Here is a 17,673-nt window from a genome sequence, read left to right on the forward strand (position 1 = left end):
AGTGCATACATATCAAAATGTTTGATGTGCAGACACAAGATTCCCGTCTCTAACCTCCAGTGTGGCATGAAGGGTGGGGCAGTTTATTTTCGTAATATTTAAAACCATTCATTCTGTGATTCTGTGCGAGATTTCAATAATAACAAATGAACAATGGAGGAATATTCAGAAAAATTCCGGAAACCCTTTGAAGATGTGCGATTATGTTGAACATTTTAAGTGTACAGTAATCTTTGTCAAATACTAGCTGGTTTCTGTTTACTTGATTAGAGAATTTTTTCTTCGGCTCCTTTATATAGCATTAGACAAGTAAACCTTTATATCCAAGCCCATTGGAAAATGACCGCTAGATCTGTTACTAGCTTTAGTAAAATACCAAGGAAGTCCCAACCAGATACACGGTCCACCAACACTCCAAAATGTGTCCAGTCAGAACCAGTCTGGACAGATTAATAAAATCCTTCACCCCCTAGGGAGCGAGACCTAAGGGGGAAGATTCTTGAGTATCTTTCCCCAAGAGTTGAGATTCCCCTGTCTCGCTTTCCTGGTGGTGAATGATTATTTTTCTCTTGCCCTGTTTACCCTCTTATGTATCTAATTTTGTCGTTATATCAATGCAGACAATGTTGATGTTACATGATTGTATTGTTGCCATGACACCATACAATTGTTAAGAATGTGCAAAGTGAAAGAACATAATTATGTAGCTTGTCTTTTCCTTAGGGTGAGATAAGAAAATCTCGCCCTGGTAAAACTGCGGATATCCCTGTTCAGGGAAAGAGAAAACAAGATCACCAGACATGACGCATGATGTGCTTTACCAAAATTTTCTGTTTTAAAGTACAAGCAGGACGTTTTGAGCCTCACCAATGCTCACAATAATGGTTTAAATAAAAAAAAAAAAAATGTTTCTTAAAAATTGCATTTATTTTTAACATAAAAATTGCAAAAATTGTACAAAATATGATTCATGATGTTCACCAATTTTGCTTCATTCTGCACCAATGTGTACTGTAAAACTGTTGTGAGATTTAACTTTGCATAACAGCACAATCATATGTGATAAGCACTTTTGGGAAGTACCGGTACCTAATCTTAAAAATATCCCATTTAAGATTATGTTTAATAATTTATTACTTGAAATATTTTAGAAAATTAAGAAATATAAATGAAATTTGTGAAAACTTCTTAAACACTTTTTTAGTATGTTGGCCATTAACAAAGTTAAAAACTAATTATCAAGTTTTTAGCATAAATTCATTACATCCACAAAAATCAGTAACTATATAAAGTGCCAGTTTTGTATATTGCACATTCACATAAGTGAATTCACTGATAAAGATCTTGAATAATTCCATGACACACTCACACACTTAAACTTAACATAAACATGATGAAAAACAAAGGTGACAATTTTGAATAACAATACATGTACTGGCTAGTGAAAAGACATCTTCCTTCACATTCATGATCTTGTAACAGCAATACAATCACTCAAACCAATTTACAATAACAGTAAACATTGAGGTTCATTTTCTTGATTGTATTTGGTTTGTAAAATGCTATTACCGGTTCCTGAACACATTGTAATATTTTTAAGTTTCATGATGATTAAAAAATAACATAACTATTTCTTCTAGAAAAGAGTCAATTATTTTAGAAGTGTTTATCTAGAATATCTAGAATTTATCACTGCATGACTTAACCGTTTACAGAATTTACTGCAAACATACATCCCCCCCACCCCCCCAATGGATACTATCGCCACCCTTGTTATACCGTCATAACTGCTATGGACAAAATATGGCGATATAAAGAGGGTAGACTGGAAATTGTTTTTGCCACTCGGATATTTATTCTATTCATTCAATAAAACTGACATCTTTCATAATAAGACATATTTGCATTAACATACATGCCATACTTTCTGGAGACCAATAACGGAGATTTAATATTGATATTTATCCGAGATATTTATCATAAATGAATTGAATTAATCATATATGAAAACACTAAAAAATTGTATACATTTTGATAATGTAAAATTATTTTTCATTTGTATGTAACAAAGAAAGTTTCACAGCTTAACCATTTGAAAACATCACTTTTATACATTTGATTTATCAATCTTTCTATGAAGTATATACATGTATTTCATATTCACAAGAAAACCACTGAATACTTTTTATGTATCTGAAAAAACTTTTAACCTGAAAATAAATATTCATTAATTAGGTGCAATATCATCACGTTTATATCAAACTTCAGTGGAAAACTACCTGCAAACACTCCCTTTACTGGAATCAAGTTTGTTTAATTTCTGACACCCTTTTAAAATGTTGAAGATGTTTAGCAGTTTAACTGGCTCACAATAAAATGTTCATCAAAACAGATCTACAATAAATGCAACACGAATAAATGTCATCAAATGCTGCCAGCAGCATACAGGAGATTATGTTGGGCAAATTGTAAATAAGTCACTATGGCCGACTTCGTTGGGAATGATCCTAACTGTTCTGGTGATATATTTCCATCAGGTCTGAAACAAAAAGAGAAAACTTTCAAAAAGACATCTATCAATTCATTAGCCCACTGGGACTCTTCACAAGTTCCCAACCCTACATTCTCATGCTTTCCCCCCATTTTACAAGCATACACATGTTCTGTGGTTTATGTAGATGCATTATTACAATAGTAAGTTGTGTCTTATATGATACCGTAGGGATTTGGCACAAATTCCCAATCCCATGGTCCATAGATGTATTAATGATATGGAATATGTGTCAAGTCCCTGTGCTTGATTTATTTACAAGTTGTTTCTATTGTTGTCTTGGATAAGAATACTGAAGAAGTTGCCCAAGATCCTTAAATCATCGTAGTGCCACCACCTGAATTTAGTTTAACCCTCTCTGTTAATTTAGGAACTTATGCATTTAAATCCTAATGTAAGTTCATTATCACCTACACATCAAACATGGTACTCTAGTAAATATAAGTTACTTACGGGTTGTTGTTGTTGTTACTGCTGTTGTTATTGCTCAAGCTGACACCTTTCCGTATGTCCCAAATCTTTATACAGCAGTCAAGACCACCTGTCATCAAAGATAAAATCACATCTTAATGGTGTCTCTCTTGGTCCCCCCTGGCCCTGATACTAAACATCTTCCCAGTTTGACAATATTACTATGCTAAGGTACTGGGAGGAAAAGATGCCTTAGACAATTGTTGAAAAACGGCCAGATAAGGTATTACATGTAAATTAAGAGCTTCATCATAGAACATGAACACCATGTCTCTTTGCAACAATATCACTGGAAATGGAAGTGGATTTGCCCTGCACATACATGAAACCCAGAAGAAAGGGGATAACTAGGATGGCCAAAAACAACATGGAGGACTAATGGTCAAAGCTTGGATGGAATAGTTTTGTGTCAGCAAAAGTGATGTAGCCAGAGACATAGAGTCAGGTGGGGACAGTGTTTCAGGGGGACAGGTGGTGGCAGTGTATCAAGGAGACAGGTTGGGGCAGTGTATCAGGGAGACAGGTGGGGATGGTGTATCAGGGAGACAGGTGGTGCAGTGTATCAGGGAGACAGGTGGGGGCAGTGTATCAGGGAGACAGGTGGTGCAGTGTATCAGGGAGACAGGTTGGGGCAGTGTATCAAGGAGACAGGTGGTGCAGTGTATCAAGGAGACAGGTGGGGGCAGTGTATCAGGGAGACAGGTGGTGCAGTGTATCAGGGAGGCAGGTTGGGGCAGTGTATCAGGGAGACAGGTGGGGGCAATGTATCAAGGAGACAGGTGGGGGCAGTGTATCAGGGAGACAGGTTGGGGCAGTGTATCAAGGAGACAGGTGGGGGCAGTGTATCAGGGAGACAGGTTGGGGCAGTGTATCAGGGGGACAGGTGGGGCAGTGTATCAGGGAGACAGGTGGGGCAGTGTATCGGGGAGACAGGTTGGGGCAGTGTATCGGGGAGACAGGTGGGGCAGTGTATCAGGGGCACAGGTTGGGGCAGTGTATCAGGGAGACAGGTGGGGCAGTGTATCAGGGAGACAGGTTGGGGCAGTGTATCAGGGAGACAGGTGGGGCAGTGTATCAGGGGGACAGGTGGGGGTAGTGTATCAGGGAGACAGGTGGGGGCAGTGTATCAAGGAGACAGGTGGGGCAGTGTATCAGGGAGACAGGTGGGGCAGTGTATCAGGGAGACAGGTTGGGGCAGTGTATCAGGGAGACAGGTGGGGCAGTGTATCAGGGGGACAGGTGGGGCAGTGTATCAGGGAGACAGGTGGGGGCAGTGTATCAGGGAGACAGGTGGGGCAGTGTATCAGGGAGATAGGTTGGGGGCAGTGTATCAGGGGGACAGGTGTGGGCAGTGTATCAAGGAGACAGGTGGGGGCAGTGTATCAGGGAGACAGGTTGGGGCAGTATATCAGGGAGACAGGCGGGGGCAGTGTATCAAGGAGGCAGGTGGGGCAGTGTATCAGGGAGACAGGGGGCAGTGTATCAGGGAGACAGGTGGGGGCAGGGTATCAGGGAGACAGCTGGGGCAGTGTATCAGGGAGACAGGTGGGGCAGTGTATCAGGGAGACAGGTTGGGGCTGTGTATCAGGGAGACAAGTGGGGGCAGTGTATGAGGGAGACAGGTGGGGGGCAGTGTGTCAGGGAGACAGGTGGGGGCAGTGTATCAGTGAGACAGGTGGGGGCAGTGTATCAGGAAGACAGGTGGGGTAGTGTATTGGGAGACAGGTGGGGGCAGTGTATTAAGGAGACAGGTGGGGCAGTGTATAAGGGAGACAGGTGGGGGCAGTGTATCAGGGAGACAGGTGGGGCAGTATATCAGTGAGACAGGTATCGGGGAGACATGTGGGGGTGGTGTATGAGGGAGACAGGTGAGGGCAGTGTATGAGGGAGACAGGTGGGGGCAGTGTATGAGGGAGACAGGTGGGGGCAGTGTATCAGGGAGACAGATGGGGCAGTGTATCGGGGAGACAGATGGGGCAGTGTATCGGGGAGACAGGTGGGGCAGTGTATCAGGAAGACAGGTGGGGCAGTGTATGAGGGAGACAGATGGGGCAGTATATGAGGGAGACAAGTGGGGTAGTGTATCAGGGAGACAGGTGGGGGCAGTGTATCAGGGAGATAGGTGGGGGCATTGTATGAGGGAGACAGGTGGGGCAGTGTATGAGGGAGACAAGTCGGGTAGTGTATCAGGGAGACAGGTGGGGGCAGTGTATCAGGGAGATAGGTGGGGGCAGTGTATCAGGGAGACAGGTGAAGGCAGTGTATCAGGGAGACAGGTGAAGGCAGTGTATCAGGAGACAGGTGGGGCAGTTTAAATGGAGACGGTTGTGGCCGTGTAGCAGGGAGACAAGTTTGGGCAATGTATTGGGTAAGCAGATGGCAGTGTATCAGGGAGACAGGTGGGGCAGTGTATCAGGGCCTTATGTACAAGCAAGCATGAAGTGGATAGGTGAGGCGAGGCACTCGGAGAGTCAAATTATGTTTTTTAGACAGAATAAGATACGATCACACTTGCTTCACTTGTCCACCAATCCAAGAGTTTTGAAACCGTTAAGGTAATTTTTGGTAAACAGATTAGGTAATTTTTTGTACCAATCAGAAATTTACAAGGTAAGACACTTTCATTTTTGCACAGATGTGCAGAATATGATACTCTACATATAGTTACCATGACCTTGACCATTGACCTTTGGATCCATGAGGAAGATATCCTAAATAAATCTATCAAATGAATGAACTACATTCAAAATCAATTTAAAACAAACACCCAAATCTGCAACCAACAGCATTAGATCAAGCACAACTTGCAAAAATTCAAATTCTAGGACATTTCAAACAGTACTTCAAACAATATATTTTACAAAAAGCAGAAAACCACACATTACCTGATGCCAGCAGGGTGCTGTCTCTATTGAAGCTAAGACAATGTATTGTGTCTATGTGTCCTTTCAGTTCCTTGTACATATTCCCAGAGGTCAGATCCCAGACCCGAATCCTACGGTCATCACCTGTTCAAAACAGCATTGAATATCAACATTAAAACAAAACCGTAATTCTAACTCAAAATTAAAAACAAAGGCAAAATACAAACAAGAAATAATTGCAGATAATTTTGAAAAAGGATGAGGAGAATTGAGACCAGGTGATCTGGAAGGGTAAGCGTCTTCTTCATTGACGACACCTGTCAAGCAAACGTTGGTCAAAGGGTCAAATCATAACTCATCTGCTGGGAGCCTTTATAACGGAATGTCTATGTGGAGTAAACTGAGAACCCAGTTTTTATGTTCAATTGCCAACCCCTCGATTTTTGGTTACTCCAACGAAAGGTTATAAGTTATCAGTAAAACATAAATGTTCACAGATTTTAAAACCCAGTAAGAATATAAGAAAGACCAGCATGAAATGTAAGAATATAAGAAAGACCAGCATGAAATGTATCATTTTAAAGTATTACTAACAGTGTCAACAATTAGTCTATAAATGTTCTTTACTTTTGCATGATGTTAATTTAAAAACTACAATCTATAGTTAGACATAACTAGTTGGTGTCGTCTATGAGGTAGAGGACGCTTACTCTTCTATATTACCTGGTGTTATTTTCTCTTATCTTATTTTCCTGATAATATTTCAAAGATCTGAGTCTATGTATCTTTTCTTCATATGTAATCTATCTTCATCTTTTATCACAGATCAACTGGTCAAATTAAAACAATCTGGTTTGGTTTATTATTGTTAAACGTCATTAAAGGATAACCTCTCGTGCGTGAGTATGTGTGACCTGAACTTTTGCGGATGTTGTGCTACCTCACAGAAAAATACTGCCAGAGACACCGAACGAACACATTATATTGACAACGGGCAAGTGCTGAGCATTAAGCAGGAGTAGCAACTACCATTTTTAAAGACTCTGTTATGTCTTTGCCAGAAAAAAGAACCCAAAACTATTCTCATAGGGGCGAATGCTCAACTAAAGGCCAAAGGGACACATTAGGAAGAAGAAAGTTGTTCAGAAAGAAGAGAAAATGCAAGATCCCCAAATTTAGTTGCCAATTACGGTCATGCAATGGGGGCAGGTACAATTCTTGTCCTACCTGCAGGGCAATAAAAAAAAAAAAACCAATGTATTTTTAATTTTGCACAATATTCATGACCCCAGTAAGATCTTAAATGTGGTATTGCTTAAGAGTTTTGTCTTGTGATATAGTGTACAGGTTATTCAACAATTGAATAGGAAATTATACCAGCTGAGGCCAGGTATTGTCCATTCGGAGAGAATGCCAGGGCCAGGACAGAACTTCTGTGTCCCTGCATCAGACGGACAGACTTCCCATCCTGGAGACTCCAAAGTCGGACAGTCCGGTCACTGGATCCTGTAGCCAGGTAGTTACAATTGGGATGAAATTTGACACACTGAATAAGATAATACATTGTAGATATACATTAGTATGTAACATTGAAATAAATGTAAAATTCATTCACAAACTAGTTCTATTTAAATTTTATTTGAGCTATAAATGTATCTTATTTCTAAATCAGACATATAACATAAACGTCTGATTTCAGAAAATATTTGATAACTTCAAGAGAGAGTTTTGTTAACAGGTAATCTTCCGCAAACATGAATAGTAATTAGCCAATACTTCAGACCAACTGGCATTTTGTTGAAACTATCTTTATAAAAGATACTCAAATCTTTTAGTTGTATAGAAATATTGCATTCTGACATATTTCTTTAATGTTATGATGAATGAATTTAGTGTTTGCACTGAGAATAAAATTTATAAAATAATAATAATAAAAATATTTTATTTACCTGTCACACATATTTTACAACATTTTTTTTCACAGAACTCAACAAACATATTTGTAAAACATGCCCAGCCAAATTTGACTTTATATGTGGAGTCCCTTTCAGATCAGATGAGGGTCCTTCAGGTAAAATAAATTGATCTTAAATAATCTTTTAAATTGAAAAATAATTCCTGCACATTTCTGAATTCAAATGCTTCAAACAACTATAAGGGCAGCTTATAATCACAAACTCTGGCGCTTATAGCCATGAAATTCACTGAGGAATTTGTTAACTTCGAAATACTAGGTACATAATTATGTACAAATTATGTTACTGACAAAGCTATTACTTACATCAACATCATACGAGTGACCGATAAATGACCTCAAAGGATAAGAGCGGTCAGTCACCCACAATTTGGCAGTATTGTCCTTTGATGCTGAGGCAAAATAATTTCCAATCGAACTGTAAATCATATAAATCCTTCATAAAACACTTGTAAAATCAAATCTTATATTTCATGGTGGTTTTATATGAATGAAAATAAAGGAAAGTGTTTGTCATAGTTCAAAATGTTGTTCTTGATAGCATGTAATCAGCCTCATATATGTTATTGATTGTGGTAGGCACCAGCTACGACATGTACAAGGAGACACATCTTTATAATGTCCCTGGCTTTTCACAGTGTGATAAACCCAGCAAACAAACTAACAAACAAACATCAAAATGTTTTGATAACACAGTGTAATGTTAAATTGGGGCAGATGTATTGACAGTAACTTTACAAATAATTACGAGAAATATTGAGGCAGAATTATCGGTAGTATGTTTAGTGCCATGTGTGATAATTACGAAGTACTGGTAGCTCCAGTTATCATGTGTGATAATGTAATCATTCTTAATTTACTGACTTGTAGGGTTAACATACCTGGTGTCAATATCCCAAACAGGATAGTTATGACCCCTATAGCACACTTTGTTGGTATGAGTCTTCAGATCCCACAGACGAACTAGAATTCAATGTTGTATCATCAAATCACAAGAATGAAAAAAGAAAAAAAAATTTCACATGAATTTTGAAGAAAAGACAAACTTCAAATGTCTAATGAATCTTTTTGAGGCAACTGGTACTTTCACATATTCATTGAAGTGTGACCCTGGTAAATACTAGTCGCAATATACTGCACGGCTAGAGAGATCTTCTCTTTAGCTGGATTGGTTGAGCATAAAACTAGTAAGCCAGAGGTCCCGGGTTTGATCCCTAGTGGAGGCAGTGATTTAAATTTAATCAATCATGCGCTCTGTTACAGAAGAACCATTTAAAACTACTTGCAATATTATGACAAGAAATGTTTTAAATCTGTTCATTTCCATTTATTACCAGTAATATAGTACATGTATATCAATTTGTACTGACCTGATCCATCTTCTGAACACGACAGTAAACCTTTGGAGTCGGCACAGAAACAAGTCTTATATACAGAGCCATTATGAGCTCTCAGTGCTGCCACCTCACGGTACTGGGGTTTCCTGTACAAGGGAGACAACTTCTAAAGTAATTAAGGTAAAATTAGGCCATGTTTCCTTTAATATTAGTTTGGAAAATTTACCACATCCAACATCAACTCAGAAATCCAAATATACTTTAAATATTATATCCTTCAATATAATTGGTCAATCAAATGTAAAGCATTTGCTAAACAGTATCAGGAAATGATATCAAATTACTTGACTTCACTCACATAGTGAAAGTAGTATAGACAGAGGAAATTTCTTTCTATCTACAACAGGAGAGACAGGAAAATTATTTCTATCTACAACAGGAGAAACAATGGGTTTGACTTGAAAAAGAAGAAATCTTATACCAAAAAGTAATAAAGAGGTTACGCGGTGTGATAAATCTTACACAAACAGTAAAGAGGTTCCATTGTGTGATAAAAATCTTACGTTTCCTCACTGCTGTCCTCTCCATCTGCTTCCTCAGCCTCATCTTCCGCCTCCTCTTCACATGAGGATTCCGAAGTCCAGAAGTCAGCAGACAGATAGAGTTTGGAGGGATCTGTGGGTGTTTTGTAGGACTGTATCAGACCGGGCGTGATACTCCACAGCTTCACTGATGAGTCCTCGAACCCAGCACTCAGAAGTGTCCTGTCGGGTGATATGTCCACTGTGCACAACCTTCACAAAATATTATACATGAAAATTTACATTATGGTGTATAGAGGAAGCATGGGTACCTTACAGTATTGACTGTTATAGAGAAATAACTTAACATGTAGATGATGAGTCAGACTGTGAGGCACACAATACTTTATTCATACACAAATAAGCCCCTGCGTATCATTTCACAAAGCTTCCTAACTTACCAACGTTCGTAAATATTTATGAAGATCGTACAGTCAAAAACGTAAGTCTGTTTCACAAAGCTTTTCGTAAATTTTTCGTATCTTATGTTAAAATCGTACGTTCTCCCGGTAAAAATATACTACCAATTGGAGGTAAAAAAGGATGACACTTTTGAGGTGAAAATTGTACGCCGTTCACATTCACAAATAAGCCCTCCCGAAACTTTAATACAAAACATTTGCACTAGGGGTGGGAGCTTATTTGAGGATAAAAATAGCATTTTACACAATGGAAGGGGGTTTATTTGAGGATGAATACAGTACTGAACTTTTAATCTAGCGGAGGGGGCTTATTTTAGGATAAATATGGTTCTAAAATTTTATACTAGGGATGGGAGCTTATTTGAGGAAAAGTACCAAGTTGATAGAGGTTTGTTAGCTCTTAGAGGGGTTGAGAGAGGTCTTTTAGCACTTAGAGGGGTTGATAGAGGTCTGTTAGCACTTAGAAGGGTTGAGAGGTGTTTGTTAGCACTAAGAGGGGTTGAGAGAGGCTTGTTAGCACTTAGAGGGGTTGAGAGAGGCTTGTTAGCACTTAGAGGGGTTGAGAGAAGCTTGTTAGCACTCAGAGGGGTTGAGAGGTGTTTGTTAGCACTCAGAGGGGCTGAGAGGGGTTTATTAGCACTCAGAGGGGTTGGAAGAGGTCAGTTAACCCACAGGGGGGTTATAAGAGATGAGTCAGCATTTCGAGGGGTTAAGAGAGGTCAGTTAGCACTTTGTGTGGTTGAGAGAGGTCAGTTAGCACTTTGAGGGGTTGAGAGAGGTCAGTTAACCCTCAGAGGGCGGAGAGAGGCTTGTTAGCACTTGAGGATTATGGGTAAACTTTGGGGATACAAAGAGTGATCAATTTCATACTTAAAATTAAAAGGCCAAAAGGCAATTATAAAAACATTGAACAACACAGGGAGTTCAGTTAGCCCAGATAGGTGTTGAGCAACATTTGTTAACAATGGAGATTTATTGATATACAGAAAGTCCAGTTAGCAAAAATAGGTATTGAGAAAATTTAATAAATATTGGAGGTGTATAAGGAGGTTGATTACCACCAATAAACACAGGTTGTCCCCTAACACTTACCCCTGGTAGGCATTGAGGAAAGTGTAGAAACATATTGATGACATACAGGGTGGTCCTTCTCTCACTTGTTTAATACATTGCTGTAGTAGTCTCACTATATCTGTTGGGCGTTTTCTCTCATTACCCACTGACTCATGCTTGTCATTTGAACTGCCCTTCAGATCCAGAGTGCGTTTGTCTTCTTTTAATACTGTAAGAATCAAATCAAGTACTGGAATCAATTTATTAAGTCATCAGTTCTTTTGAAATCTTGTTCTGTGAATTTTGTGCCAAAATTTCATTACAGACCAAATAAACCTAATGTACTGCTGTGTTATAAATAATGATCAAAAATGATTTTGTTCTTGTATTTTACGTTGTTCTTCATTTTCACGCTGCCTCTATATTTGTACGAAACTTTCAGTCTAATGAGCAATCATTTTCAGGAAGCTGTTGTGATTTTTTTCTATTGTTGGTGTTAATTCAGATTTATATCTACACCCTGGGTGCCATTATATGCACTTTCTTGAAAAGCAGTGTATGTATTGTCTGTGGCTTAGCATCTTCAAGATGTTTGAAAATTTCTTATGTTTGTAAAATGGAAAAAAAATGTGATAAACAATATTGACCAACAACTTTTTACCCCATTGGTAAATAGAATATGTGAAAATATATTATCATTCCCATATTAAAAACAAACAAAACATTATCTTACTAATATTAAATAATTGAGACAGATTATCGACCAAATTTCTCACATTTTGTCATTTTGATTGCTTTGAACTATTCTCGGTGTACTCAAAAACTTACCTTCAACTTTCAAATGCTGATTGAAAATTTGTAGCAGCATCATGTTGTCATCAACCTGAAACGATATTAATTATAAAAGTTCATTTTGCAGACTAATTAAAAACATTCCTTTCCTTGTGATAAACATCTACAGGTACAGCTAGATATACCTGTACACACATCAAAAGCTGATTTTCAAAATTTTGTCATCTAACTATTTTGTATTCAACACTATTAACTGGTATTTTTCTGGAAATATCCACAATAAAACACTGTTATCCTAGCATAAGGTTTACAGTTTAATCATTCTTGGGTGTTTGTTTGTTTGCTGGGTTTATCGTCCCGTGAACAGTCAGGGTCATTTTGAGATGGGGTCTCCTTGTAGTAGTTTGTGACTACCTCACTCAACAACATACAGGAGGCCCAGTCCATGCCATCCAGAATTAGGGTAAAGTGACTTGCCCATGGACACAACTACAACAGCACAGAGTTACTCGTTTCTCAGCTTCCGAGAAACACAAACCGACACAGGTAGGGAGCTCCAAACCACGCACCTCGGATCTTCACCCGTGATCACGTGACTGGTGCTCTAACCGACCGAGCTATTGAGGCTTCCTTTCTTTGCTGATGTACAGGATTGAACTTAAACAGCAAGTTAAAATTAATCCTAAAACCAACACATATACGCTGTCTCGCTGTTTTGTATGAACCGTATTAGTTACAGGAAATCCAAGACATATTGTTTTCCCATAATGCTATCTATCTAAAATCCTCTAATACTTCTTGTTTTGTTTTTGTTTAACGTCCTATTAACAGCCAGGGTCATTTAAGGATCATATGCCAGGTTTTGGAGGTGGAGGAAAGCCGGAGTACCCGGAGAAAAACCACAGGCCTACGGTCAGTACCTGGCAACTGCCCCACGTAGGTTTCGAACTCGCAACCCAGAGGTGGAGGGCTAGTGATAAAGTGTCGGGACACCTTAACCACTCGGCCACCGCAGCCCCCTCCTCTCATACTACTTCTTACAGTAAATACAAACCTTAAGATATTTCATCAGGTAGTCCAAGGCCTCTTGTGACAGGCGTACTTTAAACTTGTGTTCTCTGAGAAAGATCAGTGAAGAGTCGAATTAAGTACAGATAACAAAGATTCTTTAATATGGTCAGGTTTGATTTGAATGCTGCAACATTTGTCACATCATTCATTTCTTGATTAAGAATTTTTCAAATGAGAATGAAAACTTTATTGCAGTGGAATTTGTCACATTTCATTTATATTCTGTATATTAAACATCTCTACTTTACATACATATTTTAATTTTCTAAAACATGTATATATAGTTACATTACAAAAGCAATCAGTGTATACAACATGGTTTTCAAAAGTTATTTATCAATTAATTTTAACATTATCTTGAAAGACATCTATGATTTGAAGTTATCTTCCTTCTAATTACTAATCTGACAAAAATTCACCAACCAATTTCTAATCACAAATAATATTTTACAGGAATTTTAGCGGGAAACTCCTGCAAAAAGGTTATTCATGCCACCATAACATGTAGCATATAAACCCTGATGATGTACAACTTGAGTTGTTGTACCCGATAGCATACACCCGTATGATTTACAGCTTCCACATTTGTACATGACATCCTATACAGATATACCCTTCAGATGGACAATTTTAATGGCTGTACCTGAACTCCATAGCTTCCTTACAGCTGATGACTTCGGTACGTGTGTACAGTTTGTGTAGAGCCTCCATCACCACCAACTCCTCGGCACTTTCAAATAACTTCACATGGCGACTGTAGAACTTATGTGCTGAAAAGTAAACAGAATCTTAGAAAATTTCAACATAAATTCAAACCAGACACTTATTTTTAACCCCTCTGTTGTAACATTGAATTAATTCATTATATCAACCACTAAATAGGCGTGCTTGAGCTAAACACGAAGTAAAAAGTTTCTAAAGAACATGTACATACCTGGGGCCTTGTGTCCATTGTAGATAAGATGGAGGTAAATGTGTACAAACAGGGGATACAGTATGTAAGCCAGTTCATCCTTATAAGGCTCAATGGCCTCACCCAGGTAGGTCTTTAATCTTAAACATCAACAAATACATCTTAAAACTCCAGAAAATTATCAAACTTTGTACAACAAAACCATATGATTTCCTACTATATATATATCTTGATTTTGTAAAAAAAAAAAAAAAAAAAAAAAAATGAAAATCATTTTTTTGATCACAAGTTTTCATACAAGTTTAATAACTTTAATAACTATTAAATCAATGATAAGATTGATAGGCATGACAATTTCAGTTGGATTATTATCACAGGGATTTCTTTTAAGAAATAAAATTCCTAAGTTTGATAATGTGGCTTTGCATGAAATAATCAATAGTTACCTGGAGAATTGTTGCTCACAAACAGTTGTGTCCCCTGAAATACTGCTATACAACAAGATATTCTCGGTTGTTGTCTCCCCTGAAGCGGAACTCTTTAGAGCCATGTCTTTCACATCATGTACCCATCTGTGCTCCTTCTTCTCAATTACTTCATGGTCCTGATATGATTATAATTCCATCAATTAAAACACTTCATATATATATGTTGATCTGATGTAATAAACAGCATATTTTTAACTTGTGGCAAAGAAATGTACACAGCTGCGATCGTGCAATATAGTTTGGTTTGTTTGTTTTTGTTTAACGTCCTATTAACAGCCAGGGTCATTTAAGGACGTGCCAGGTTTTGGAGGTGGAGGAAAGCCGGAGTACCCGGAGAAAAACCACCGGCCTACGGTCAGTACCTGGCAACTGCCCCACGTAGGTTTCGAACTCGCAACCCAGAGGTGGAGGGCTAGTGTTAAAGTGTCAGGACACCTTAACCACTCGGCCCCTTCGTGCAATATAGAAGGCTGGTATGTATACAGTATTAACTTTTCAAGTTATATGTAACATTCATAGAGAAGCAGTCATTGATTATCCCATAAACTAAAACCAGACAAAAGTCAAATTTTCTTTGATTAAGTCCAAATCCAAAATGTAGGTCGCAGTGACAAGTGACCTACTTTAGGTACATGTATATATGACACACTGCGCCTCACCAAGGTGTACCCATACATTTCTGCTCCCACATACAGACAGGAAAATCTGATTGATGGATTATGCCAGCTGAAAGTCATTGCAAGTGGAAAGAGCAGACATATACACAGGGTATTCACTTGACCATTGAGAGGATTGATTGCTTTTGACTCCTCAGAATTAGTTTAGCAAGAACATGTCTCTTTGACCTTTGGTTCGACCCTTCATTTTTGTGATTTGACTTCTGAAATAACTAAATGTTAAAGGACAACTGAAAGACCTTTAGCCATACACTTGATATTGCAGAAAATAATCAACTACTAGTTAAATGAAATATGTGTCAAACTTGTGTACTAAGTATTTTTCAAAGAACCCAACAAACACTTTATACACAGATTATATATTATAGTGCTGAAAGTGGTAACCATAACATCATCTTGCTATTCTGCATATTTCATTCAAGTTTCAGGGATCAGCCTACCTATTTTGAGTAATTGGGATCTATACAATGAACTTGACCTTTGACCTTAGACATATTGAGACCTTGAAATGTATGCCATCACTGCCTGGATCAACATACAAAATCCATAAAATTCTATTGGCCTACCATCAGATGGAAGTAATGGCCTGAACAATGAGTGTGACCTTTATTTAACCTCATTATGACCTTGGCTTGACCTTATAAGCATACAGCCCTGAAATTATTGTGCAACACACTCTGCCTTGCCATCCTACACATATCGATTATAGGTCACTGATTTACCTTTATTAAATACATAATGTAAGTCTTGGTCCAGACAAGAATCATGGAGAAATTAATGACTTGGACTTCAATATGACCTTGACCTAAATAAGTACACGTAGGTATATAGACCTACAAATGATATACAGTTCTATATCTTATCTTTAAAATTTTATTGACATGACCAAGCTTCCTTTAATAAGAGTTATTGCTCAGATAATGAATTTGATCTTGATAGATAAAATATAGTTTGTACATCACTTCTAGGACTGTATATATAACATACATCTACTGATGTAGGTCAAGGTCATATTGAAGTCTAGACTTATGCTTGTCTGGACCAAGACTTATTTGTCAAACCCAAGAATGGTACACATTGCAGATTTCACTCTATTGACACACCATACATGGCCGGGACAAGCAATATTACACATGAACTGATGAACAAATTGGCAGCTGCGCCTAGAAACAATGATGGACTGAAAAAGCAGAAACTATCCGACTATTTGTTCCCCTAATTTCAGCAAGGAGCATAATATTCATAACATACTTTCTCTACCATTACTCCATTTTTTTTTATAAAGATCAAGCTAGATATCATAAAAGGAAAATTTATTCCCACAAAAACCGCCAAAGTGGAAAATATGCTGCAAGTGTAATTAAGGCAATGGGTCTATCCTGATCATGTTCATAAAAATTCCTAAAAACTGGCATGAGGGAATAAGGAATAAGCAGAACTTATTCTGTTATATAAATTAATACTTATGCTTCAGTGTAGCGCTATAATATAAAGTCGGCATAAGTTCCCTGCTATCACAAGGAGATAATTTCATATAGATATACTGCAGTCGCCCAAAACACAAACACACTCACTACATAAATGTATCTTGCATATGGGGGCTACCATTCTTAAATAATCAATGACCATAGCTGATGATAGGATGTTATAAAAAAATATATAAACAAATACATTTTACTTGTATGATGAATATACAGGGTCATAACTTACATGAAAGGAATTTAACTAATTTAAAACAATAAATAATTGAAAATGCATTCCACGTTAAATAGGTGTACTAAGCACTTTGCTATTAAAAAGTTACCACAAAAATTAACAGAACTTAGACAGGAACCCCCCCCCCCCCCCCCCCCCCCCCCGACCTCTTTAAAAGATACTCTTCATCCACGTCCTTTCTCTCTTACAATCGAGTGATTCTCTATCAAATACAAGAACGCATATCAAGGTATCCAACTCGCCCCATTCACACTGATACATTTCATTAAATTTGACCATTAGGGAGGCCCGATACACTGGGAAGATGTCTATCAGTCTATAATAACCGTCCACTGTTTGTAGCCGGTGTAGTCAATAGTTTTGTAAAGAAATGTACACGGAAAACGTGTCATACGTACCGAATACTGCCTTCTCTTGAGATACTGGTGCACAGAGGAGTGTATTTGCTCGTAACGTATACGCTTCATCCTAACATTTCTCTCCGTGCATCAGGAGCATGTTTTTTGTTGTCAAACTAAAATCAAGGGACATAACTCTGCCAATACACTGTTTGTTAAGGTATCATGGCCCGGCATCTAAATATATTATTTATATTTTGTTAGTTTCAAATAAAATTTGAATAAAAAATGAAATATGCCTTTAGATGTAAAGATAAAAAGTTATTCGATTTTTTTAATATTTAAAATAAACAAAAATCTTCCAAGTTTCCATAATTTTGCAGGGTATCAAAATGATACAGTATCAATAAAACCAGAAACATAA

At 37.9% G+C, this 17,673-nt stretch overlaps 1 protein-coding gene across 1 annotated transcript; it reads right to left on the bottom strand.

Moving 5' to 3' along the window:
• Window positions 1–906: 906 nt before the first annotated feature.
• On the bottom strand, window positions 907–17,431 carry LOC117335447 (TAF5-like RNA polymerase II p300/CBP-associated factor-associated factor 65 kDa subunit 5L). The gene is made up of 15 exons (XM_033895450.1): window positions 17,310–17,431; window positions 14,477–14,634; window positions 14,052–14,170; window positions 13,761–13,887; window positions 13,101–13,164; window positions 12,083–12,137; window positions 11,294–11,483; window positions 9,762–9,992; window positions 9,232–9,344; window positions 8,743–8,824; window positions 8,168–8,279; window positions 7,264–7,432; window positions 5,908–6,030; window positions 3,005–3,092; window positions 907–2,539 (listed from the first exon to the last, which is right to left on the bottom strand). The coding sequence occupies exons 1-15, from the start codon at window positions 17,376–17,378 to the stop codon at window positions 2,425–2,427; spliced, it is 1,815 nt and encodes a 604-aa protein (XP_033751341.1). The 5' UTR covers window positions 17,379–17,431; the 3' UTR covers window positions 907–2,424.
• Between the last annotated feature and the right edge of the window lie 242 nt (window positions 17,432–17,673).

Source organism: Pecten maximus, chromosome 10 (assembly GCF_902652985.1).
Source record: "Pecten maximus chromosome 10, xPecMax1.1, whole genome shotgun sequence".
Taxonomy (NCBI): Eukaryota; Metazoa; Mollusca; class Bivalvia; order Pectinida; family Pectinidae; genus Pecten; species Pecten maximus.